The 20,013-nt window shown below is 31.0% G+C and overlaps 2 protein-coding genes across 2 annotated transcripts in view; one reads left to right on the top strand and one right to left on the bottom strand.

Annotated features, from left to right (window-relative positions):
• The window catches only part of LOC132944613 (glycine receptor subunit alpha-2-like), a 226,522-nt gene extending 218,416 nt beyond the window's left edge, over positions 1–8,106 (top strand). The window contains exons 9-10 of the mRNA XM_061014057.1: positions 1,040–1,209; positions 1,875–8,106. Coding sequence (XP_060870040.1) covers positions 1,040–1,209; positions 1,875–2,030 — 326 coding nt within the window. The 3' untranslated portion in view covers positions 2,031–8,106. The remainder of the gene's footprint in view (positions 1–1,039; positions 1,210–1,874) is intronic.
• Positions 8,107–16,491: 8,385 nt separating this feature from the next.
• LOC132945460 (uncharacterized) lies at positions 16,492–18,073 on the bottom strand. Its single transcript, XM_061015207.1, has 4 exons — positions 17,955–18,073; positions 17,670–17,799; positions 16,705–16,802; positions 16,492–16,620 (listed from the first exon to the last, which is right to left on the bottom strand). The coding sequence occupies exons 1-3, from the start codon at positions 18,071–18,073 to the stop codon at positions 16,749–16,751; spliced, it is 303 nt and encodes a 100-aa protein (XP_060871190.1). The 3' UTR covers positions 16,492–16,620; positions 16,705–16,748.
• Between the last annotated feature and the right edge of the window lie 1,940 nt (positions 18,074–20,013).

Raw genomic sequence — 20,013 nt, 5'->3', positions numbered from 1 at the left:
AAAATTCTCCCGACATTTGCCACCTTTGTTTTAATTGTCACTCTAGGATGCCGCATCCTAATTTGTTGTCTCCGTATTATTACAAAGTGCGTTTAACATTGTAAAATATTTACGTTCAGTGGTTACGTTTACTCTTTATTATTTTGTATCCTGAGATTTTTAATATTATTATGAATTCAACCTATTATCAAACTGAAACTTAACATTTTATTTTATTTATGTTGATTGAGTTTTTTTTCCGATGGTTTAATTTTGAAGCAATTCATGAGCAATATATATTTGATACCTCTTAACAAGATTCAAGACAACAAATATTTCAAGGATAAAAATATAGAGTTATTCGACATCTATACCCCTACTATACTACTCGATTAAATATAGAGAAAAAATATATTTACAAAATAATAAATATTTGAACATCAAAAGAAATATGCCACCCTGGAGCAATACCTATGTTAATCCCGGCCCTGGTCATGAGTACTTTTAAATTGTGAATATTGTAAAACAATATAGCTTAAAAAAACACTTCCAACATCTGCAGTGACAACAATGTCGTAACCATTTTGGTTTGATAAAATGTAGATTCACTATAATATTTTATATTAATAAGCTAACGAAGCTGAACGTGAACTGAATTAACGTACATTTACCGATTACTACACAGTAACAACTACAGATGCGGGCGTGGCAGAGGCGAACGTAGGAAAAAATTTCTGTGGGGTTTTCGAAAAAATTTTAACTGTTCATAAATCATTGTAGGTAGGTCAAACAATTTATTTTTATTATTTTTTATTATTTATTAATAAATCTAATATTTTATTTCTTATAATTTCGGAGGGAAGGGGTTGAAACCCAACCCTTCCCCCTGCATTCAGCACTGGGGCGTAGTAATATAATATTAGACGACGTATAATAAGTATTATTATTAAATGTGTAATAAATACCTATACATTCGTTTTACACCCACCTAGGTTGCAACCTACCCCACCTCATCCCCAGAACTTAAACCGTTGCTATTAATCGATTTGTATTTTTGCAGCGTTCGTGTTTTGCGCATTGCTAGAATTCACGGTCGTCAACTATATGTGGAGAAAACTGAGGCCAGACATATTGCGAAATATATTAACAGAACCGGTGAACGGTGGCACCGCGGGCACAAAACCGTACGACGAAAATCTACCCTCGTCGCCGGTCATACCAGTCAGCGTGGTAATTACAGTTCAACAAAATAGTTGTTGATCAAACACATAATATTATGAAAATATGTACTATTAAAATGGTCGACGGGGGACGGAGTGGCCGAGCGGACTAAGGCGTCGGCTGCGATGCGACGCAGTCAACCCGAGTTCGATTCCTCGGCCACGGGTGGCATTTTTCTTCGGACAAGTTACGGTGTCCGGAGAACAAGTGTCGCCATCCCCCACCCGGGCACGGCAGATACCTACAAGTGCCCAATCAAAAATTCTGCCAAACAAAACACACACGTGTTCCTCCCCCTACCGACTTAATAACCTACAGTAAACTAAAAATAGCTAATGGCCTCAGCTGCCGGGCTCAAGATCAATTAAAAAAAAAAATAATGAAAAAATAAAAAAAAAATGGTCGACGTGATCTGTGGGACAGTGTATATTATAGCGTAATCCATATCATAATATTATTATTATATAAATCTCATTCGTAGAAAACACATATTTTCTTAACGCACTTTAATTCCGAGTTCTGACAGCAAATTACTTAGTAAGTTTCTAAATCACTCATATTACGACTGACCTCTTCGGTCGACCCGACGGTTTTACCCACCGCACACAACACCTATACATAATATTATATTATATAATATGACTAATACTTGCTGTGTGTGTTCTGTTGGACAGGTGAAGAAAATCTTACAACAAGAATGCGCCTACTCGACGTCCGCGGAAACCAACACGGTGCTGGCGAGGAAGATCGACGAATACTCCAGACTGCTGTTCCCGGTCGCGTTCATAGCGTTCAACGCGCTGTATTGGCCGTATTATTTGCAAAACTAAATTTAAAAAAACCACACCATCCCCGCGCCGCCGCCACAACAGCAACACCTAAAAGACGGAATGTGCGATCAGCGGACGACACGCGCGCCTATATAACAATATTATTATACCGCTCTCACTATCTCCACGTAAAAACGACTCCGTTACACCCGCGCAATAACAATAGTAATAGTGATAACAACCGTCGTAATTTAAAATATTATCATCGTCGCGGCCCCCTCTCCGCAGCGCGTGTGTTGTATTATTTTCCCCGACGAAATATTAGAGAGAAAAAAAATTCAGCGTCACTTTACGACGGGCGGCCGCGCGTACTTAGCACGCGCACACACGAACCTCTCTGCAGCTGCAGGCGGGTGCCTACGACTTACAAGCGGCGGCATGTCGTCGACCAGTGGCGAAGCGTCATGGGAGACAACGTCTCCCCCACTATTATAAATTAGACCGCGGGACAAATAATTTTCTTTTATAATATATATATATACGTATTTACAAATTTCAAAGTCATATTTTATATTTTAAATATGATGTGTGTTTCGATATTTGTTGAAATCGGTTTTTCGTTGTACAGTTATATAGAATATTCTTAAAATGGATTAGGAGCGCTCGATACGGCCGTGCGTTCAAGCTGGCGATGCGGGTCATTCCAAATATGGTATTATGTCAAAGAGACGTCTCCCAATAATGGGCTCGCGGGTACAGGGGGGATTTTAATGTGTATGGGGTTTGCTATCTGCGCTACGAGACGCGTCTCGCAGTTCGTATTACCTACGTCAGTCCTCAATTATCGACGTCGCCGTATCAGAGCAATTTTTTTTTTTTTCAAAGTCTCCCCGACCAAAAACTCACGCCTCGCCACTGTCGTCGACACATGGTCGGTGTGATACATCTACCGTGGTATATTATTATATAGGCAATAGTGTAAATACCTATACCGCGATATCCCACGGACATTAATTCCACTATAAGCGACACAACATCGGCGGCGGCGGCGGCGGCGGCGGAATGATATTGTTATGTACCTACGTGGAATCGCCGTTGTTATGTCGTCACGAACAATGTCGGCATCTGGCCCAACGTTCGTTTTTTGTTTTTCCATTTGTTTGAATTCCGTTTTTTTTCTCGTCTCGACAAAGGCAACGGACGTTCACCGTAAACCCTTCCGGCACACAGCACCGCTCGTACAGATATAAACTGTATTATTATACGTCATAATAATATACTCGCACAAACGGCGCGTGGGTTCTACAACAATTATTATACGGAGCGGTTTGCCGACCTCTAATAATACACTTTTTATTCAAATTATGATTTTTGACGTTTTCTAATATAGTTAAGTTGTTATATTATACTGACAATATTTTCAAATACTTTAGATCTAGAGGAGCGTGGTGAATTCAGAATTAATTTTTTCATAATATGTGGACTAACCCTTTTCATTATAAAACGGTGGGCAGAATAATTGGTTATTTCAACATCTTATTGAATCATTTTCTCATGTATAATCAAAATTCAAACTAGGTAGTAGCATAGCAGTTTGATTATTCGACTATTATTGTATGTGTTAAGGATAAAATATATAGGTAGATACATGATAGGTTTGGAAGATATAATATAATGAGGTACCAATTATAGTATGGTAATGATGATTTTAATTATTAATTATATAATAATATATTTAAACGAATCTATTAACATATTATCATATAATTTGTTATAATATTGTACGAGTTTAATATAAGTACTATACTATACTATATTATATAATAATAAATTGTATATTTTAAAGCCATTATTGGGGACTATTATCCGAAGTCGTCCTTAATTTCAATAACTCAGAAACTACTGGTTTGAATTTAAATTTAGGCAGGTATTTAAACATTTTCAAAACAATCATCTATTCAGTAACATTAATTTAACGTAGAGCTGTGGTCTAAGATGTATGTATTTAAAAATATGTTGGTCCTTATGTATACTTGAAAATTACAAAAATTATAATTTGAATAAATGCGCATCATTACAGGAAACCAAACGGTGGTGAGCGTGCGTGATTAATCACCCTGTATATAATATATGCTATACACCGAGAAAACGTAATCCGCTGATTATCCCCTGCATTATACTGCTTAAACGCATATACGTACCACCGCTCTAGTTTTCGTCCTCTTTTGTTATTTTTCTCTTATTTTAATTCCCGTACAATACGACGGCACAGGTAGTATATAGTATATACTCCCCTATAGGTACTGAGGCAGTACTTTTATCAACTCACAATGGTTTTCTCGGTGAACGTTTGTGAATTTGAAAATATGTTTTTGCTCACACATTAAGATGTTAAAAAAAAATTGAAAAAAAAATTATTTAAAAAAAAACAGAAATTTACCGGAAAAATTACTGTGCAATGATGATAAAAGAATCGCTCTGTATAAACGCGTGTACAAAATTACTATACAAGCTGAATACGATTACACCACAATAATAATGAGATTATGTTTATGGTAATTCGAGATCATCGCGGTTTGTATCTTTATATCTCTGTCTAATAATAATAACTCAGTCTGAAAAACCCGAAAATTATAGTCCCTTTCAATCCTTGTCATTCGTTCGCTATGCGTTTTAATTTGCGCAATATAATATAAAAATTCATCTCATGTATCGTCCGTCCTCCTATATAAATTCTATTACATCCGGTCACTTTTGAACCAGAAGTAAAAGTTTTAATACAAACTATGGTTATAATAAATTACATTTTTCACATTTCGCATCCATCATTATAATACTTTTCACTGTAAATAAAAATACACTTATTTATAAATAATAATATAATATTATGATAAGTTACCCGGTAACACATATTTTATACGGTTTTTTTTGTTTAGAATCTTTAAATAAAAATTATTTTTTAAGAACTAGCAACCCCCATCATACTTATAGTTAGGTAGGTATTGATTAAACGATATTATATCATGTATATAATATATATTATAATTAGAGTACGGATTTTAAATCAATAAATAACTATTGAAAAAGCTTTAAAATAAGGCTATAAGAATCCTTAAAACAACTAATTATAAAATCTGTTTTTAAGATTGTTTTATTAGCTAATTACTAATATTATGTTTACGCTAATTAATGTTACTAATATTTTTCCTTTCAGTGATTAATCTGTACATTTAATAAAATATTTTAGATAATTTATAAAAATTAATAAAATAATAGTACGTACTTATAGGCTGTCCAGCGAGAGAACTCGCCGCGCACCGACCAAAACTGGTTGCTCCACACAACACTCTGCCATGGGTTTCGATAGCAGTAAGACGCGGGGAGATGCGCAGAATGGGCCCGTTCTCTCGCTGGACAGAGTATACTTACTAACTAATTTACTTACACCCATCCTCTTACTTCTTAGTTGCATTGGACGATCAAAGTTTTTTTTAATCTTTTAATATTTCAAACAAAAATCTTTGACGACAATCAGACACTACAATTTGTTTGTATTTGGAAAAACTACTTTCCACGTCAACTGACAAAATTTAATTGAAAGATTGAGAAAAAAAAATTTGGTATGTTTTTTTTTTAATAATTAATACACTAAAGTTGATTAAATATCTAAAATGATATTAAAACACAAAAATAACAAAAATCCATAAAATCCAAAATCAGCACAAAAAAGTAAAATAAAATTATATGTACCTACTATCTACCCTACATTTATTACGTTAAACTAAATTAGATAATATGTATAGCTTATTGAACTTCGTTTTGAACTTGTACATGCAAAAAATTAAATGTCTTTAAAATCCATACTTTAATTATAATGTTATATTATATTTTATTCATTGTTTTAAATATTCTTCTTACAAACATGAGACCTATACGTGTTATTATCACTAACCTACGGTCCATGATTTTTAAATTTCATCGCATGTCGTTATTTTGTCTAACCGTTTAAGTATTTTTCATTTTAAAAATTAACAACTCGCTGGAACATGTTTAATAATAATTAGGATGATCGAGTACCTGTACATATTAAAAATAATTGTTATCGTTAAATTTACCTATTTTTCGTCACAGTCCATACCTTTTACAGTTATACGTACTCACCACAGTGATTTGTTATTTTTCAATACTTTTACCTATTGTATAGTGTTAGTTCGTAATATAATGACGTTAAACTCAATCCGTGAACTGTAAACGACAAGCATTATGATTGTTACTAAAAAAAACCGCTCCAAATTTAAATAAATACGCGGACCTTTAGAACACACTATATTAAAAATATACTCAACGATCTAACAGTTAAATATCCATAGCGGTGGGGGAATGAGTTTAAACTTTGAAACCGTTGTTTTGTATGTATAAAAATGAGTATAAATGTGAATAAGAGTTTAATCATTTTTGAAAATATTTTTATTTATAAGTACATAATATATACCTATATTATTTTAATATTATACATATATTTTATCATGCGGTCCAAGATAACTATATTAATAACATAATCTCTCTACATTATTTTGTTTCGATAAAATACGATTTTAACCTACTCTCGCGATGGACGGAATCCGGGCTCTACAACACGACCGCACGGAGAGTATAATAATAATATGATACCTACCTATGAAATATAACTATTATAGTTGTATGTATGTTGTGCCAGCATGTGTAGAGTCTCCGAGTTGTACTATAGAATCTTAGCGCACCACCGTCGATGTGTAATTTGGTAGTGTTCTTCGCATGGGCCAGTCAGATCAGGTCCTAAAGTTGAACTGTCGTAATGAACAGAGACACAACGAGCAATGCCGCACTAGAAAATTTTGGAAACGAGTTCGACGCGCTGTTGTTGCCGCTGTCGGTGGTGGACAACTGCAGAACATCGGAACGAGGTACACATGGGGCCCCACTTTAACATTTGTCCCCTGTACTAAACATTTTTGCGGGCCCTATAAAATATTACCATTTAACATAAAATAAGTAGTCCTTTCAAAATTTTAAAAATTACATATTCATTTTAACGGGAATCTAGAACAGCCGGCCTCTGAAATCCAGGTCCAACAGCACCTCCCCCCCTCGTAGAGGCCCTGTAGGTACATATAATTATTGTTGTATTCAATATGATATAGGGTAGATACTTGATGTAAACGATGCTAAAACGATTAAACGAACCGCACAGGCGTTTTGTCGGCCGGACCGAAGTTTGAAAACCGTTCCAATCCAGAATTTTCGTGAATCTTATAACAAATATTGTATGTGTTATATAATATAACTTTAAACTTAATACATACATTTAATATATCATTATACAGAGTGATTTTTTTCGACGTAATCAACTCGTTTTATCTTTCAAATATTGTATGTTTTTTTTTTTTAATTATATGTTTGAAACAATACTTTATTACGACACTATAATAATATAAGTGATTTTTAAGAGTTTTAGTTGATGTTTAAAAATGTACGAGCTGCAAAATCCTTGGTTTTAATTTTACATAAACTTTTAGGTGAAAGTATATTGTTGGGTCAAAACCCCATGTCTGTAGATATATCTACATTATTGTGATGTTCTCACAAAAATATGTATTAATCTCGATGGATTACAAATAATCGTGCAGTTCAACGGTAAAAAAAAACGTGTAAACAAAATAACAATACAAAATTTGATTTTTTCAGTCTTAAAAAACGAACTAATAAAATGAAACCGTATTCGTTAAAAAAAAAAATCACTTTCTATCACACAGCGCAGGGTGTATCACGATCGGGATTAGCCATGTTTAATGTATGTGTTTTCATTGTAAAATAATCGAGATCTTATAGTGATACGCCCTATTTTATAAATAATTATAATATTTGAATGGTACGAATGGCTACCTACCGTCTAATTTATTATGTGCTAAATTTAATACCGTAGTTAGTTATTTATGACATTGTGCGTCTAAATGGTTTAAAAACATATATTATATTATAAAGTATTATCTAATTATTTTATGTTATTCTACATTATGTGTTAAATTAAAATCTATTTTATTGGCTAAATATTATTGAATTTATTATATTATATTAATATTACCTTTATATATATATATATATAATAAATATGCGTTGTAAATATTATTAAAAAAATACTTACTTTTCAGTGGAACCATTTCATGTTGTTCTCTTTACTAGATCCTTTACAAATATATTTTTACCCCATTTTTTTACAACAAATTTGTAATTTCACCATACTCGCACCATCGTTTTTGCAAATATCTATAATTAAATTAATGTAGAAATCTCATAATCGTTATTGCACAGTGTCCGCTAATATTAATTAATATGTTATTCACATTCTCCTCGAAATTGATTGAAGAAGTGATATTATTCCAGACAGCATAAACAATTTCTAAACATATTTTAATAAATCAATAGTGATGTAATGGTTCCGTCTACACGATTAATCAGTTAAATTTTAGTGAACCATTTAACTAATCAATTTCGTATAAGATTCTCAGCAATAGTCATAGAATAAAAAAACACAAAAATAAGAACAATATTATTAAACAGGAATTATTTCAATTTCCGAAAATATGTATTGACGAAGAACGCGCATTTTCACACAATATATATTGTTTGGTTTTTATAATTTTTATATTTCATTTCATTAACATAATAATACACGTATGATCGTATCGTGTGTAGCCCTCTGTGACCTAAAGTGATCCAAGATGAGTATTTAACTCGCAAAATGGTTTAAGAATCTGCTATTATCACGACTTGATGATGATCCTCTGCGGAGTTTTTGAATTCGACATGCCATTAAAGGTCGTATATTTTTATCACACCTCCTTTTAGTCAGGTAAGGTTATATTAAAATACAACACTGATTTAAGTTTCGAAATTATAATATAATTCTATAGAATTATACGGTAATTTGAGTGTTTTACTCAAAAATGATCATAGCATGCGTTATTAAGAGTTGTTTTTTCATAAAAACGAATAGACATAATTATTATACTATACATTTTTGTCTACGTTTTTGAAATTATAGGTGGTGGTGGCGACCCCAAAAACTGCGATGCCGGTTGAACAGTGGGTGCAACCGGTTCCAAGGGTACATTACCTGCCGAGCCGAGGGTTTAAAAGGATCTCTAGGTGTCTACCGTATCTCGTTGGAGCGTCAACTTCAGCAGGTGGCTCGATTTGTTTTGATAATAATAATATTATGGCATTAATCGACTGCCAGACTTGTCCGGCGCAATATATAGGCAATTTGGGTACATCTCTGAGCAGATCAACAAAATTATAACGAAATATAATATTATTATTCTAATATTTTACGCGATCCGTCCATCACGGTGTCCTCAGTAGTATGGGTGGACGGAGGCGACACAATATGAGTACTGAGTTTTTCTATTAAAATAATATTTAATTTTTTTTTAACGGTTAGGTATATTGTACTGAAAACTGAACATGGTGGAACACACACATTAAACAGAGAAGAGAGAATCAGTTATATTTATAAAGTATTAAGGTGTTGATCATATCCATGGTAACGAGACATCTCAGTACCGGGTAATCTAGTCAGAATCCAAGAATCTCATAATATGCGTTTTGATCTGTACGTCGCATTATATACGTTTTTAAATAAACTAAATATAATTAAATACACATATTTGTTGAAAAAAATAATCGGATATCTACCGTGAGCATAGAACAAACGTATTTAAAATACGGTATTTTGTTCCAAATTATTATTTAAATTTAAATCATTGTAAACCGCATACAAACTCAACGGTTATCAAGACGATCCAACGAAAATTGGATGAAAAAAATTATTATTTCGACATAACAAATTAAGATAGTACGTACTAACTTAATTTGTGGGTTATATTTGGGAATAACGTTATTCACATCAGCGGTTGACCCATTTTAACATATTATGTTTTTAAAATTTTTTTAGTGCCACCTATTCTATTTAATGTTGTTATTAAATGTTATATAAGTCAATTTCGCAGACACCACAGTCTCATATTATATGAATATAACATGATATCATGCGTTTGGGATTTAAACGTAGGTACTAGTGTATAACATTAATTTCGACGTGTAATTGTATACACATCAAATATTAACCTAGGTAATTGTTTTATTATTAAAACATATATAGCTGTATACATTTACTGTTTAGTTGAGAATAGTATCTCACCCTCTTCACAGACTACACGACATAATTACCTATTGTAACTTTACATGCTTTTAATACTAATAATAAGAAACTATTCGTTCAAAGTTTGGCGTGTATACATATCTAAACGCTGTAAAAGGCCTATTCTGTTTGAGGTAAAAAATGTTTACATAAAAAAATAGGGTGTCATTACAAAATAAAAAATCACTATATCGGTTGGAATACATTTCGTAGGCACTTTGAATGTTCCGGGCGGATAATTTCTAAAAATAAAAATAATAAAAACAATAGATTATACTTTTCCATATGACGAGTGTTCGCTGCAGTTGAAATAATCAGCCTGTATATTAGCTGTTATCTGCCGTATATACGTACGCGGCTCAGGGGAACAGCGGGGAAATGTACCGAGAGAATGTAACGAAGGGCCGCGGAGATCAAGCTGCAAGGTGCCGGTGCATTATATATTTATATGGGCACAGGTATACGACATAGGTACCTATACGTGCCCGGAATAACGCGGATATCGTATATTATAATGCGATACAGGGTGTGATCGTCGGCGCCAATAATTTTTTCTCTCAATTTACTCACATTTTTGAAATACTATAGTTCCGGGAAACTAATAATTTTCCAATCATTATCCATAGGTACCGGTGTACTATATCAATACTTGAGACGATGGGCGTAACTTGGGCAATTTTTATGGGGGGGGGGGGACTTTATTTTATGTCGATATACCGTACATACTTAAAGATATTTGGAGACTAAAACATATACATAATCAGTGGAAAGTGGAAAGCATGACATAATAATATTATTATCTAAGCTAAATCTTTATTGTAGTATGTAAAATTAAATTACATTATGGAAAAAGCTTGATAAGATGATAGTTTATTTAATAAAAACAATCTGCATTTCTATATTTACCTATTACTTTATTTTTACATAAAATGGAATTTATTTCTGAAGTCCATAAGTTATAACGGTATAAATATAATGTATATAATATACGATATACCTAATGTTATAATTTATAGTTATTAGGTATATATATATTTATTTTTAAAAGTATTACACTGTGCGTCTGTATCTATATTAATTAAAGCTTATAAGCTTATACAAATAATAACTAATGGCATACACACAAATATAACATAATAAATAAGTACCTTGAATTATACTAAATGGTATTATAGTAATATTTTAATGTAGTAATTCTATAACACTTTGCTCAAAACTCAAATAGTCAAACACAACGATTAATAGAGAAGAATAATACAAGATATAGAGAACGTGTCATGTCATATTGTTATCAGTTGAAATTGACAGTAAAACTCAAGTTAAACATTTATCACGAATAGGAAAAAACAGTCTTTCATTTTACCCTTAGATCATTATACTATGGATGGAACTACAGCGTATTATACCAATACAAAAAAATAACGGCAATATCAACGATGAGCCGCCGAATTAGGTATTCGATATGTGCATGCGCGACGCCACTTCTTGCATATTTATCCACAGATAAATTTTTATCAAATCCGCATATTATGTTTAAATATAATATTATATTGAAAAAATAGTATAATGCCTACTATAATAATATAATAATATAATTAACCACGAACTATGATTTAAAATAATTCTGTAATATAGTATAACTTATGGATAATTATGCGAGGAGTTGCATCGCGCTAATTTGCGCATATTCACAATATTGCACATCGTCCGTCGATCACCTAATTCGAAGACTAATATCACCTATTGATAACAAAATAATTCGCTGTGGCTCCATCCATAGTATATGAACTAAGATTTTACCAAACCTTAATGATTTTCTGGAACACAGCTGCAGGACGCGGTGGACTACCCTACACAGACTGTGAGGCCACAAATTGTATGCACTATCCATGACCAACAACCGACGACGACGATATTGACTTCCGCGGATTTCAAGGTGTTGGATGAGCTCACTGAAGACTTACTGGTGACAGCCGTTAAAAAGTCGTTAAACGTACCACCCGTATCTTTGTGTCCAAGTGAAGAACAGTCGTCATCTATTTCACGTGACGATGATAGTATTACATCGTCAGAAATGCCTGTGCCATGGATTATTGTACCGAGGGTCTTGGACAAGTTGTTGGAGTTTGACGAAGTATTGCCAGAAATTAAAAATGCAGATACAAAGTACGGAAAGCACCTTCCGCCGTTACCGTTGTGTCTTGTGAGTGCGCCGGAGGAAACACAGCCTTGCGAGTCTCCTGATATTGACATACCGACGCCAACATTTGTATCTATGCCGAATATCCCCGAGCGTCTAGATTTAAATGTCGAGACACTTGCAGAGATCGGATCCACGCCTAATGTAATGTCTCCACAGGTCACCAGCGATATCTGCATACCGGAACTGTCGAAACATCTTAATTCCGAGGATTTGCTGGAGGGCAGGCCACTGGTTTGTATGCCGGATATCGTTGTGCTTCCAAATCTAGCTGGTGATGCTCCCGATTTGCCGTCTGTCACGTCCTGCAAGACGGAGTTGCCGTATTTGAATGCCGCGGAAAACACGGATGTAACCGCTGTTGAATGTAGACGTCCAGTTCGCCGTTCATTTTGGAGTAGGACGAAAAAATTCGTCAGTCGATTGTTTTGTTGTTGTGGTTATATTGACATCATAGACCAGTAAAATATTTAATATCATAGAGTTTTGAAACGTCCCCTCCCACTGTTATCTGTACCACCATCGGCTCTTCGCCACGTGTTTTATGCCGTTTCGCGGTCGTATATCTTAGAGTGGTATAGATATATCTGTATACCTTCTAACTTGATGTAAATAATCATAATGTATTCTAAATAATGTCATATTGTATATATTATAATCATATATTCTGTCTAATAATTTATAAATTGAATAATGTAATAACGTAATAATTTAATAATCTAACAATGTACTTAATAACACTGTAATAATGTAATAATACATTAATAACTATATAATAACAATGTAATACTGTAATAAAAATGTAGTATAAATGTACCTACCAATAAATAATGCTATGCTATGCTGCTGTTATTTAAATGAATAAATATTTTTGTTAAAATACCTATGTTATATATTTGATTTTTATTTGATAATATAATTAATAAATGTGTCGACACGTTTGTGCAAAATTAATTTATGTGGCTTGTGGAAATTGTGTGTATATTATTCTGGTATAATATACTTTCGGTTTTTTTATCTATCTGTTATTACTTATTATGATGTATTACGATGGCATATCGCATATGGCAAATGACAATGAATAAATACATTTTGATTAATCAATTCATTTTTTTTCTATAGTTAATCTTTTTAAAATATTATCCTTTTCAGTTTTCTTGAAAAAATAAGTCTTCAAATTAATTTGCAAAATACCAAGGGGGGCCCTGTTAAATTTTTTGAGGGGGGGCAGTTGCCCCCTCTCACCCCTCCCCGGTTAACGCCTATGCTTGAGTCTCAGTTGCGAGAGTCGCAGCGATAATCGTTATACCACATAATTATTATACGCTGTCCTTTTTTTTTGTTTCACCGACCTCGGAATTATAGACGAACGCTGAAAATTCGGGAGCATCATATCTGGAATTGCCGGGATTGGCAAATTTCACATTGATTGCAAAACAATATTTACCAATAAGCAATAGCCAATCATAAACTGCAGAGCCGTTAGCAAAAATGAGTACCTTTAGAGTTAATAATAATGTATGTATAATACTCATACCTAGTTTATGAGCTATAAGTACTTAAATTTTAGACGAGCAAAAGTGGAATAGGTAGTACAAGGCGGCTACCTACCCCGCAAAATGTTGGTCCACTACTTTCCTCATCAAAACTTTAAAATAATACTTGTCCTAGATTTTGATTTTCATATATCTAAGTACTCCGATTAATATTCTGCTTCAGACTATGAAATAAAAAATGTATGTTGTCATTCAAAAGAGTAATAAACTTAAGACATTTATGAAAAATATAATAATGTTTGTTTTGTAACGACTTAAAATTGTGCTGAAGTACCTAATATGTTCAAAATCGATACAGTGTTTTTGAAATAATGAGTGTCAAGTTTACGTTAAATTGATCGTCTTGTAAAAATGTACCTATAAGGTAGGAATAAAAGTGCGTATTATATACCACTTGAACATATACAGTGAGGACTCTACGTACGATATTATATATTATAATTGAATCATTATAAACAATTGTTTAATTAAATATGAAATCGTGTTCGACTTCACGGTAGGTATGTTATTTATATAACAATATATTATTATATATGTGTGTGTGTATTGTTATATTAATTATATTACGCGCCTGTAGTACCTAATAAGTTAATGTGTACCTTCTTGCACGCAAGTACCTACAATTACTGAAGTACCGTCTTGTACGACAACAATAAATTATTTTCGTCAAACAATAATAATATACAATATTTACACGTATACGCATAAGCACATACTTATCTACATAATATTCATATTACTAAACCGGCATTTGGAAATGTGGAATATACATATTATTTATACGTACCTACAATCGTATGTGTATAGGTACCTACCTTTATGGATCATGGTTACTATAACTATAACTGAGAGTCTGAGAAATAATATGATACCGGGAACTGTAATTTCCATTTGCGTTGAATTTCAAATCACTTTTACCGTTTTTAGTTATTCATTGCTATTATGACTTGTCTACTGTTACACTGCCATCTTCGGAAGTAGCAATATAATAATAGCTACGCCTAGCATAGACTGACTTTTATTTCTTCTCTGTACAAATTATATATTATATACATTTACAATCTATATTATATTTTCATATAGCTAGGAGATACCTACTACGTCCAGTGGCGCCCAAGTACCACTCGCGTCACCCGCCAGACCATATCGTTCCATTATAGTCAGTAGATCATAACTAAATAAATAAAAATAAAACATTATTATACAGAATGAGTCATTGGAAGCACAAAACCCTTGGATGGTGGTTTGTGGAATCTAGGACAAAATATCCAAATAAATTTGTTTTTAAACAACATGTTTAAAAAGAGAAAATTATTTAAAATTACATTATTTTTTTAAAAACGTACCTAGATACATTTTTTATTTTTAAATTATATTTTGAAAACATTTGATAATAATATAATAATAATATATTATTGCATACAAAATTTCATAAAATAATTATAATATTCTCAGTTATTACAGTTACACTATATACTCAGTATATAGTAGTAAAAAATTATTCCTAACAAACATTTTTTTTCATAAAATATGATGGTATGACACTAGTATTACAGAAAAACTGTAAAAATAATAAACAACATATTATATTGTTTTAAAATGTGATTTTAAAATAAAAATTTTACTTTATTAAAAAAAAATGTATTTTGATGAATGTTTTTGTTTAAAACCGGTTATTTTAAATTATTATTTTTTGAATATATTGTCCTATACATTGGTCATTTTGACTTGAATGCTTTAGTAATGAATATTTTTAAATGACAACAGAATAACTAAAATTGTTATTCTTTGTTTAAACAACTAATTTCGTCCAAATTTTAACATAGAAATATAAAATGTCTATGGAAAAAACTGCGTTTAAATATTTCAAAGGTTAGCAAATAATATTCAGTCTAGTTTTCGCCAATTTTTAGGTTAGAACATTCAATAATATTATGTATAATATATCTTTCTCCATTTTTTTTTATGGAACTTTCCAGAAGGTATAGACATGATTCACTATATTAATAAAATGAAGTATATTTTGTTTTAAAAAAGTCAATATAATAATAAAGTACAATATTAGATTACAATATAATCACACAATATGCAGCTAAGAGTGTTGTACAAAATTAAAAAACCCTAAAAACTATCTTTTAGGATTTTAAATACCCACCCATATAATATTACATACACTTGGTTATTAGGTACTATAAATTTAATTTAATTAATTCTTCAAAAATTAATATTATTATGAGATGACATATTAATATAATATAATATATTATATGTGCCCCAGGCTGTATTGTAATAAAATAAAAAAATAATTAAACATAGGTAAAATAAAAAATAATGATTGGTATATAATTCTTTGAGACAAGAGTTCTTGTTACTCAAATCATTTTTTAGGTAAGACAAATAAAATGTAAATAAATGTTTCATACAAAATATACAATAAAAAGCATTAAAATAATATTTTTGTTAAATTAAAATAATTAATAAATAATAACAATATTTTATACGACTTGACATGGAAATAAAATATAAAAATAATATGGCTATATTTCATCAGCAATTTTTTTCAATTTTTTATTACCTTCATTAGTATCACTAAATTTAATACATTATAGAGTTGTTCATTAACAATTTATCTAAATTCATGATGCTCCTATTGGCCTAAAAAAACAATATAAATATAATTAAATTAAGTTTCTATCCTAGTAAAATTTAGCAAACCGGTAATTTGGACATTAAACTTACAGCAGAAATTTCAGGATTGATATCAAGGCTTGGATTTTCCATCATTATACTGAGTTGTTCATTAATGTTTCATCCAAATTAATGATGCTTCTATTGGCCTGATAAAAACAAATTTTAAAAATCAATTTTACAAAATATTTCATTAAATACCTACCTACCTAATGTATATTACTATAATACTATCACTATCAGTTATATTTTTTTATAATACCAACTAAGCAACATTTAGATATAGATTACTGTGGGTGTTTAAATTAGGAGACACTAAAGCTGGGGTTCCCACAACATTGTGTCGTGTTCAGTGTTATGCTCCCTATATTTTATGTTTCAATTATTCTCATTTCTCATTTATCAAATATTCTAAATTTAAGTTTTAGTATTTGTAATGTTAATAATTGATAACCTAAGTAGGTATTGGTATGTTGTGTAGGTACCTAACCCTACTCATGTTTGTCTTTCTTTGCAATTATTGTCAATAGTCATTTACTTATTTTCTTATTGTAAAGTTTTATCGAAATTTCCTATTCTGGACCCTTTAAAATAAGAATTTGAACCCTTAGAGTTGTATAACATATAACTAGAATATTTGTATGTTATAAATTGCAATAATATTAACTATCATTTCATATAATACGTGAAAAAATTCCAATGAATTTAATAGAATTAATTATAATTTAAAAAAAAAATAATAAAACTGTTAAAGATTTACAAATTAACAACAGCAACATTTTCATTTATATAAACTACCTGATGAACATAAGCATAGTTGTATACAAGAAATATAAAACCAAAACAAATGTACCTACTGAGTAGATAGCCAGATAGGTATAGCCTTGTTTACAAATGTAGTATAACCTAATAATAAATTAATAATAATATAGTATTTTATGTGATTACTCTAGCTGTCATTGAATGGGTCTCTCATGATAATCTATTAAAAAACAATTATTATATTTTATAGGTACCTGTTTTCTTAGAGCAGTAGCGGTATCTTTCCAATTTGCATCTATTTGGAGATGTAACTTAATCAATTTGGCTGTGTCAACGAATAGTGAACAATACGGGCATTTAAGTACAACATCTTGGTTTAAAAACCTTGAAACAATGTCATTAAGTTATATTTTAGTACCCATTTATTATAAATTATAAATAATGAACAATTTGCAATAAAAAAAAGTCAATCAAAAATTATTAAATAATACTACGTTACTAAGGGATGCCAGCGATAAATAAATAATATAGGTGCCTACTGCTTGTTGAAACACATTCTAAGGCATTCAGCATGGAACAAATGACCGCATTGAGTTGTGAATACAGATTCCTGGTATATGCCGGTAAATACAGCATTGCATACTCCGCAACAAAACATCTTGCACAATCTTATACTAGCCAATTACTAGGTAAAATGAAATATTAAAATCTGTAGCCTTACTGGACAAATTTCATATGAATAACATATTTATTTACCTAACTAAATAAATTTTAGATTAAAATATTAAATGCTGATATGTATAGCCGATATAGGTACTTAAGTATATAGTATATAGGTATCTATGATTATAAATCATAATAATGAGACATCATTTAAGATATTAATGTATAATGATAAAATTATAAATTGTCATGGGTTAATCGTGATGGTTATATTGTTATATTATAATAATAATATGTGCATTTAGAGTATATATGCATAGGTACACATAACACTAAATTAATAATTAGGTATATTATAATGAATAGGGAATAGTGTTATTACTTATTAGTTACCTATCAATATAATATTATAATGAAAGATTATAAATGAAGATTGAACTAATGAGGGAATTATAGAGCTGATTATAACTTATTAGTGTGGAAACTGGAAATATTAAACATGGATGGACTTTGGATAAATGGTACCTTTCTTTAGCGATAAATTCATTTAGAACAGAGGAAAGGAGGGAAATTAGTGGACTGATGATCGAATTTAAATTTGAAATTGAATTATGATAACATGGTAAAGATGATTTTTTTTTTAAATTTTACATGAAGATTTACAGAATCGGTACTTTTTATTACAATAAGCATGCAAGGTGCCAGGTGTGCATTTTTCCTTGTCTGATTTCAAAAGCAGCCCTAGATTAAAGTTAATTCAATAACGGCGGCGCCATCTATGGCCGCCAAATAATTTTTAACTCTAACGCGTTCGTGAAGAATCGCCCTCACAGTTGATTCAATTTTCTAGTTAGATAGCGCTGTCATATACGATTTACAACGATGAACGAGATGTGGCCATGTGGGCAAACGGCAAACCTCCATTTTTAGGAAAACGTATTGAGGTGCTTGGGACATAATATGACATCGGTAGGGGAGAGTGGGGCAGATTTGAATGCGGAGTACATTTGCATTTGTCTATTATAATTTGTTACAGATTAATTTACATTAATAAGAATAATAATCTAAGTTGATGACAATGTTTTGTATACCATATGTGATTATCAGGCATTTTTGAACAATTTTGTGATAAACAAAAATGATATTGTGATTTTCCAGCTTTTTTTTTAAAAAAATAGTTGTTTCCATGAGAAAATTTTGGAAACTAAAATTCAAAATCATAAATTTAGAATAAAACATACCTATTCAAAATATTTTTGCCTAGTAATATATTTAATATACATACATTATTTATAATTATTAAAATTTATATTACGATTATTATTGACTATTTTGACATGGGGTACTAGATTTGAATCTTCATTAATAGGGTAAATAAAAGGGTCCTTCTTGAAATATCTATCTTATGGATGGAATAGATTAGTTTACTGGATTTATGTAATTATGTCACAAGATGTGGATTTATCTATAAGAAAACCCAAAAAACTAAATTTTCACAAGAAAAAAAAAGTTGACAAGAAAACATCTAAACATAATTGTAAAAAAAGTTATTATATTATATTGAGCTATTTTTATTATTAAAATTAATAAAAAGTTTAATTTAATATATATTCAAATCTACCCCCTGCACGTTCAAAATGTTATTTTGAACGTGCAGGGGGTAGATTTGAATAAAAATATACTTAACTTTATAATTAGAAATTAAATTGGTTATTTAATATATAAGGTTGTTATGAGTCAAATAGTATTCACAACCATCTAGACTACAGATTGTAATTATCAAATAAAAAATTTGTAAAAAAATTAAAAATTAAAAAATTAAATGTAAATTTCATTCAAATCTACCCCACTCTCCCCTACACTGTGCAATTACACAGTAGCACAGTGGCCCGTCCACCCCTGAGGGTCTATTTTTGAATTTTACATTAGCATACC

Source organism: Metopolophium dirhodum, chromosome 5 (genome assembly GCF_019925205.1).
Source record: "Metopolophium dirhodum isolate CAU chromosome 5, ASM1992520v1, whole genome shotgun sequence".
NCBI classification, from domain to species: domain Eukaryota; kingdom Metazoa; phylum Arthropoda; class Insecta; order Hemiptera; family Aphididae; genus Metopolophium; species Metopolophium dirhodum.
Note: the sequence above shows the minus strand (reverse complement) of the source record. Positions and strands in the feature narration are given on the sequence as shown.

Coding starts and splice junctions, on each gene's coding strand:
- LOC132945460 (XM_061015207.1), bottom strand. CDS start 18,073: ATGTTTTGTTGCGGAGTATGCAATGCTGTATTTACCGGCATATACCAG. Junction 17,800..17,954: donor AGAATGTGTTTCAACAAGCA/GTAGGCACCTAT, acceptor CATTGTTTCAAG/GTTTTTAAACCAAGATGTTG. Junction 16,803..17,669: donor CTACTGCTCTAAGAAAACAG/GTACCTATAAAA, acceptor TGTTTTTATCAG/GCCAATAGAAGCATCATTAA.